The 8294-nt window shown below is 40.2% G+C and overlaps 1 protein-coding gene across 4 annotated transcripts in view; it reads right to left on the bottom strand.

Annotated features, from left to right (window-relative positions):
* Positions 1-8294, bottom strand: part of fam120b (family with sequence similarity 120 member B) — a 15616-nt gene extending 7322 nt beyond the window's left edge. Inside the window, exons 1-12 of one of the 4 annotated variants that reach the window (XM_031846437.1) lie at positions 8220-8294; positions 7720-7857; positions 6896-7086; positions 5926-6059; positions 5592-5714; positions 5226-5417; positions 4712-4976; positions 4438-4621; positions 4085-4186; positions 3560-3732; positions 1521-1613; positions 1354-1431 (exon numbers count right to left, since the gene is read on the bottom strand). In XM_031846437.1, coding sequence (XP_031702297.1) covers positions 1354-1431; positions 1521-1613; positions 3560-3732; positions 4085-4186; positions 4438-4621; positions 4712-4976; positions 5226-5417; positions 5592-5714; positions 5926-6059; positions 6896-7086; positions 7720-7855 — 1671 coding nt within the window. In that variant the 5' untranslated portion in view covers positions 7856-7857; positions 8220-8294. The other 3 variants (XM_031846438.1, XM_031846439.1, XM_031846440.1) reach the window with 3 other exon arrangements.

The raw sequence follows: 8294 nt of genomic DNA, 5'->3' as shown, positions 1-8294 counted from the left end.
ACACACACACACACACACACACACACACACACACACACACACACACAATCACAGTCCCCTGGGGAAGAATGTTGAAACGAAACCAACGCATCTCAAAACCTACCCGCAACCCCTTTCCCCTAAACACACACACATATGCTGTGAGTCATTTTCAGTCAGCTGAACACAATTCAAATTATAAATGTTTCGTGTTTTGAAAATATAAAGAGGTTTTCAATTGGTACAGTGCTCTGCACACAAATGCATACAGAATCAAATATTTAAATACATTACTGTGGGTGTTCATGTCCGTATATTCATGCATTATATTATATTTGTGTGTGTGTGTGTGTAGTTAATCCATACTAGTCACTCAGTTAACCCCCCTGCTGCAGCCTTGAACTTCTTCCAGACAGCATATTCAAATCAACGCCCAGCCCTAATTATTGTGTAGGAAACAGACAGGCAGCAAAAATACAAATTACTTGACATAAGTATGGTAATTAAGCAGTAAAAATAAATGGGGCTACAACAAGGCAGCAAACAGCGCAGCCGTTTTCCCAGAGAATGGAAAAGCACAGCTGACTCTTGAATCTGTGAGAGCTCATGAGTCAGATCCACTGAGCTCACTGAAGACCGTGAGGAGAAGTAAAAATGCTGCCTCGCTGATGTTATTGACACCTCTGTCTAGATTAAGACTGCAAACTATTGAGTCTTGGCATTATCTATCAATCAATCTATCGATTATTGTTTACGACCACTTAGTAAACATTGTGAAAAAGCCCATTACAAGTTTCTGAAGCCCAAAGAGACGTCTTCAAATTAATTGTGTTGTTACAATAACTGAAATGATTGTGACATTTATTTAAAATAAATCTTCTGTCAGTTTCTGTCTAAGCGTTCATTCTGATCAGTGTTTCTTCATCGCTGGGCATCAGAACGGCAATTTCATCATTTAAAACGCTGCGACGTAACAATGTGATCACAGTGAAGCTGTGAGTCGGATTTGGCTCTAGTTAACACAGATTTCTCGTAATTTGATCAGCAGCTATAACAAGGGCAACTTGAACTACAGCTGCTTCAGATGTGACAGTGATATCATCTCAAACCATCAGACTTCAGGTTGTGTCTGTAAAAATATACAAGAACATAAATTAAGAATCCAGATTTTTTTTTAATCGATAATACAAAAATTACCATTTTCAATACAACCACACTGCAGTTTAGCCATAATTGTTTTGGGTTTTTTGTTTGTTTACTTTGCTTTGTTTTTCTGGAGACACAATCAGAAGCTTATTTGTGTCTTCTCCCCATTTTTCTTCTGACTTTCTATAACTGGGAACATTTTCTGAGCTGTGTTTGCAACAGACGGACCTTGTTGACTGTAAACTGGAGGAGACATTGTCTTCTTGCAGCAGGAACGTCAACAACCTTGGGGTGCATTGGAACAAACTGAGGGGATGAAAATCAGAAAACGGATCTGTTCCTTTTCAAAAACAGTGGACCATTTACACATTATGCGTGCGTTTGTGTTAACTGACCTTGATCTGTTGAAGCTCATCAGGGGATTTTAGTCTCAGACACACAGCCTGACTCAGGTAAGCATCCACGTCTTCTTGAGAAAAAGTTTGTACCTGAAAACATACAAACACACACACAGTGGACAATATATGGTTAGTCAACTCAATCACATCCCAGTTTGTCTTTTGTGTGGGTCCGTTTGTTTTGTCTGCTCTCTGTACAACAATTCAACAGAGAAAAGAAAAATGCTGAAAGCAGAAACAAGGCTGCCCAGCTGTGTGTACAAAACAAACAAACCCTGAAGCTATTTAAATTGAAGAGTGACGAGGGAATGTGAGTGCAACCGTGATCAGACAACAACAGCTACTGTTGTCTGTCAGCCCGACTACTCGTCTAACGGGCCGTCTACCAAGCTGCTCTTCTGTCCGTCTGTTGGTCCGTCATCCATTTAAATGATCTGTCTATTATCCCCAAAATCTAGATCCTTTGAGTCTAAACTGAACAGAGTGGTGCTCGGTAAAATTATATTGTAACGGTTGGTCTAACTTACAAAGGTGTAGGGTTAATATCCTCATTTAGCTTGTTTGTTAAAACTTCACCGATCGTATGTTTGACTACCCTTCTTGTTTTTCTGTTGTATAAAGCTTTTGGTGGCTCCAGAACGGGCTGCGTAAAGCCTCAAGTGATGTCACTTGAGTCAGCTTTGGTTGGGGCTGAAGAATACAAGTTTGGAAATGAAAAATTTAATTTGATTTGTTGTTGTTTTTTTACTGTCATGAGTCCGACAATTTTATGGGAGAACTTTAACTCACGTATTTTATACATTGTGACACAAAGATGTTTAAATTGAAGCATTGTTTTGAAAAATGCAAAGCAAGTGAAATCTCGTGTCAGACCTGTTTGTTACAGAGCTGATAAATTAATCTACAGAGTTAATTTTTGTTTAGCTTCTGCGAAATGACGCATGCACCTTTATCCAGGTGATGTGATCCTGTAATCTCTGTTGTGTTAAAGCTCAATAAGATGACGTCAATGCAGAATGTGCAAACCAAAATCACAAATCTCTGCTTTTTACTACTACTCCGGTTTACTTTGAAAAGTGATCACTCTGTTGGAAGAATTAAAAAACAAGGCATTAGAACAGGATTAAAAACAGCACACATGTTTATAGTTTAATATTTGTTTATAGTTTAATATTTACAACCAAAATAAGGACACAATTGTATCAAGGTGAATTAAGAAATGGCTCTTAAGATATTCAAAGCCTCTGGGTGGTTATCAGAGCAGCTGTTGATGTAAGAGCTAAACTGGGCACTCAGTGGGTGATAGTGGTTACCATTAAGCCAAGACAAAACAACACACAACAAACCGCCAACAAGTGATGTTTAACTTCAAATCACAAGTTGACAAAAGAGCAGAATAATTGTTGTCTATATGTTATAGTAGTAAATCCTAAATCAAAAGATGACTTATATGCCTCAATACAAACTGATGCTATTGTGCCCAACTGCTTCATTTACAGTAACAGCTTAACCTATTCATTGAATGCAAAAGCCAAACATGCCGCCAGACCAGTGAAAACCAAAACAGTCTCATCAATCACAGTGAAGTACCCATCACTAATGATGTTTTCATGTTTTCTGCACCTGGAACACCCAACGTGACTCAAGAGACGGTTGTAGTGGAATACAAACTAGTATAGCATCAAAGAAATTTACTTACGTGTAATTTTAATTAGAAGAACAAATTATTTATCACTCAAGTAAATACTATTTTCTATTTGTTTCTATTTTATAAATACATTTAAATGACTCATGAGATATGAGAGTCTCATAATCAAATCATTGGATTGCTTGTACAAGTCTTTGATTGGGGTTTTCAGTTTATCTTTCCCAGAGGGTTTTATGTAGTTAGACAAAGTGTTTCCACCTTTTCCTGATAAATTAATTTGATTTTTGCTCAATAAATACTCTCCTCAGCATTGGCTAACGACCTTTGTTGAATCACTTTTCATCATCCACTGAAACCTATCAAAGAAACAAGAAAGAGTTGACACTACCTGGAGGACTATGTACGTGACCAGGCAGAGAGCAGCCAGGAGAGAGTCTTCAATACCTCCAGACAAGTCGGAGAACTCCTGGCAATCAAAGATTGAAAGGAAGGACATCAAGCGAAGTGTAGAAACTTCTGGACCAGTGCCGAACCATAACAAGTCCAGACTGGGCTGATCACCTACACATTCAGACAGAGAAACATTACCGTGGGACTTTCTCTTTAAGCTTTCAAACATAACCAGAAGCAGCTTTTCATGTCATTCTGATGGCCAAACATAATTCCTAGGAAACATTGCAACATGTTCTTCGACCAAATGACCCCTTTGTTGTTGTGCTTATTAGAAGCTTTGTAAACTTAAAGCTATTACCAACGCATAAACTAACATCATCCATACTTAAAAGAAAACCTTATCTCCTCATTCTCCAAATTAACATCAGCTGGCATAACTAGATTCAAATCAGTTTTTGTCTATAAACAGCTGCCAATACATACAGAGAACAGCAAATGAGGAAACGAGCAGGTACAGTACATGGGAGGCTGATTGGGACAGGGTGGACCATGTCAGGTTCCTTCAGAGGGTTTCCAGGATAGACAAACCATTCCCTGACTGCTGGAAGGTCGACACTGCTGTCTGAAAACAAGCAAAGTCATGGTCAGACTTGGCACCATTGTATGGAGAAGACAAAAGCGCTTACTTGTCTTTATTTTTAAACTACTCCTCTTAACTACTACTCTCCTCTGTACATTTGTGGGTGTCTACCTTCAGATGTCTGTTGGTGAATTTATACTTAGATATTTGGTTTTCTGGCAATGTGCATGTTGTTGCCAGAGTGCGTGTGTGTGTCTGTGTGTTTATGACATCCAGTAAGTTAACTGTCCTACCGTCACGGCCGTGCAGCAGCAGCAGCCCATAGATGCGCTGTCTGCAGGGCTGGTAGACGAGGGCCTGAGGCAGCAACTCAGTGTTCTCCTCGTCCTCCAGAGTGTTGCTACATTCAATAACTCCCTGACACACAACACTGTAAACCATGAAACCCTCTGTGGCTACATGCTTCTCTCTGCAGGCCTGGGGAATAGCACAAAGTAAAACATAGCAAGTCAATGTGACATTTGGTACTCTCAAAACAGAAGAGACATCATGAGGGGCAGAACATACCTTTAATATTTCTGGACTAACATGTTTCTCAAAGGCTGAGGGAAGTGCAGAGCTGTCACCTCGCTGAAAAGCTTCCTGTCCAGGCAGCAAGTAAGAGCGAACCCCCCTCTTCAATAGCTCTCTGCGAGGAGCTGACAGGTTCAGAGACTGAGGAATGAGCTCAGTTTCTTTTTCCTCTCCTCCCCACAAGGAGCTCACAAGGTGGGATACAGCGAGCACCTTCTGCCCCTGAGGAGCACCAGAGTGTGGTGTGGGATTGTTTGTCCTGGGAAACAATAATAATAATAATAATCATCTACACTTTAACTCAGTTTACTCACACTAATCAAGATTAGTCTGCCTTGGAAAATAATTTCATGGAACATTTTTCTAAATATTATGAATGGGTGCATTCAGTACACATTATAATGTTCTTATAATGTAGTCAACGACAGAGGTATGATTTATCTAGAAAAGGACACGAGTGTAAATTCCTCATACATTTCAACAAATATTGAGAACAAACCCCAGATACCTGTATGTTGTCATGGCGTTGTTCCTGATGTGCTGCATCTGCTCCTCTGACACCACATCGTTACCTAAGAGACAGGCCAGCAGTGGTAGCTGGGTAACGGTCAATCCGATGGTTCGGCAGAGCCTCTGTCGGTCGTACATGACAGTGGTGAGGCTGTCTATCCGCAGCTCTGCCACAGACAAGTAGGGGGCACTTTAAAATATAAAACCACATGTCACTGTCTTATTAATTACATCAATTCATCTATTAACCAGCATTTTAACTGACCAGCAGGTAGTGTAGTGCAAGTCTTTCTGCAGGAACTTACGTTTTTGTTTTTTTTTCCAATCCAATGAAGTGCCAAAGTATAAAAATATTTTAACAAACCTGTCGTATATGATGAAGTCTGAGTCCTGACCCAGAATGCCCATACAGCCATGCTGACGAGCATAGCTGGCAATCTCATAGTCAGCCTCCTGCACTGAGCAAAACACTTCCTGACCCAATGACCTGTAAACAACAATAACATCTGCAATAAGAAAATAATATCAAACTACAGAGACAATAATTCCACCATAAACAGAAAAACAAGAACTACCACTGGATATCAGTTCAAACCCCATCCAATGATTTATAGTCTATAATATACATTATTGGCTTTATTATCACAGCGTATACATTATGTATAAGAGGGCTACTGTATTGTTTTGTAAATGCTGACCTGAGAGCAAAGCTTGTGAATGTTGCCAGACCAGAAGGCAGACAAAAGAGCTCTCTACCAGGCTGCTCTCCATATGCCTTCATGTGACGAAACATCTTAGACATCTCCCCGTTCACTCTGCGTCTCCTCTTCACCTGTGGACAGGAGAGGATGTTGTATAGAGAGGGTTGGTCAGTTGAGTAAACTCCAAGCTCTGCCAGTTCAGATTTCAATGTCAATGACGTTTAATATATCGTGTTGATGTCTTCTAAATTCTTTGACATTATAAACATCTAATGCTCAAAATAATCTGTCAATAAACTCTAAAACTAAAGAAAGTAGTGGATTGATTCATTTTCAGCAAAAATACCCAGGGTTGGTGAAATTTATTCCACATTGTTATAAAATATATACCAATGTGACATCACATAAAAATAACAAAAATCACAATAATAACCTCCTTCTGGATTATCTGGAATAAGTATAAAGGGACAATGTCAACAAAGAAATTTAAAAACTAAACTTGTAGCTATTGCCATGAAGTCAGGACTTATTGTTCATGTCAAGGGTAGAGTTAGAATGATGTTGTGATGTTTGGGTGTTGTGAAAGTATATTAAAAAGGGTCCGTGAGTTTCTTCTCTGAGCCGCTGACTGCGTGGGCGAGACAGCATTCTTCAATTTGAGCAAAACTGTGCGTCTGGCCAAGTGAGGCAAAGGCCACCATGCAGCGCTCATCAGATGTCAGATGAAGATTGTCTCCTTCAGTAATGTCAAACAGAGCTCCCAGAGGGTCCGGATCTAGATTCTGCTTTAAGATGTTGGATAGAGTAGATGTCTCTCCATCATGTTTGTATATGAGGGCACGGCCAGTACATCAGTACCTGCATTTGCCGGAGGTGCGGGTGATATCAGACAATTTGACTTTCAGCATATTCAAGTTCAATATATTTGAACGCAACAAGTTCACAGTCAGTTTCTTTCTTTCCTCACCCACACTCGTCTCTTCTGCTCTTCCACCACTCCATCGAAGAAGAAGACCAGTCTGATGCCTGCTGATGTGAAGGCCTCCACCCAGACCTTCAGCACATCCATGTACTCCCTCCACTGCCCCCCACACACCCAGTCCTTACAGGAGTACCAGTGACGCAAGCAGGCCATACCATCCACAACGACTGTGGGGCCTAAATGAGAGTGAAAACACAAATGTAACAGAGAGCAGGCCTGTATGCTAACATACTCTGAGAAAAGACACATCCCCAATAATCAAGTGTACTGTTTTTTAAATCTTTTAGTTTACAAAGCTTACAGCCGTTAGAGTATCAAAGCCAGTCATTCGGACTGCTAGGCTCGGCTGTCTCAGTCCCTGATTTCACTTTGTCTGTATTCCTGTTAGCACGACTCTTAACTTTTAAACTACTAGCATCACTGAATCCAAGTCTATGTATGTTATTGTGAACAGCAGTTATTGTAATTAGAAATACTGGACTAACACATGAATGCTTTCACTAATAGTGTGCTATAAATATTAAACTAGCCCAAACTGAAATGTTAACTCCTTTTGGGAAATTAGAATTCAGTTACAGTTTTTGGCTCATCACCCAGACAAGACAGATGCATGTGTCTTCTCACTGAATATCAAACAATGCACACTGGACAAGTAGTAGACATACTTGCATTGGTTTTCAGAAGCAGCACAATTAATCATACTGTATAAGCCTGAAATTGTTGTTGTATTTTATATACTAATATCCCCCCTGACTACTAACTCACTGCTGCTCCCCACACTGTCACACTACATGCACACTGAACTCAACTGGTAGTGTCAGCTGTGCTGCTGCAGCCTTGCTGGCTTTTGGCAACTTGTTGTCTGGCCATTTCTCTCAGATACACAGTCACACAGGCTTCTGGGCAGCAACTGTCCATAAAGTACTGAAGACCTTTTACACCCATTCCTGCAGAGAAGAAACAGAGACAGACTGAATTCATTGGTAACTTTAAACGTAACTTAGCAAAATGCTAAAAAGTATGCCAGTTTATTTGGACTGCCACGTTAATGTCACGTGTTCGCAACATCTGTTTAATTAATGTGACTGTTTCGGGTTAACGTCACTGCAAGACGATAAACACCACGTGACAGCTTGCATAGCGATTCAGTTCAGGGTTCAGTGAGAGTAGACCTGGATGCTACAGGTTAGCTTAGCTTCCTGCCGTTTCACGTATGTATTGCGAGGCTGCTGCGTTTCCTTTACCTTCAAGCCAACACGTCTACAGTTATGTGTGTTAATAATTTCACCTTCTCGTAGAGAAGACTTACTTTTTAAATCGTGGTGTAGCCTACATGTGCAGGATGTATCCGTGTTGTGTTTACTTCAAATGACTTCCTGTAATC

Source organism: Anarrhichthys ocellatus, unplaced genomic scaffold (assembly GCF_004355925.1).
Source record: "Anarrhichthys ocellatus isolate YVR2014 unplaced genomic scaffold, GSC_Weel_1.0 scaffold6, whole genome shotgun sequence".
NCBI lineage: Eukaryota > Metazoa > Chordata > Actinopteri > Perciformes > Anarhichadidae > Anarrhichthys > Anarrhichthys ocellatus.
The sequence above is the reverse complement of the archived record's forward strand: the minus strand, read 5'-3'. Positions and strand labels throughout refer to the sequence as shown.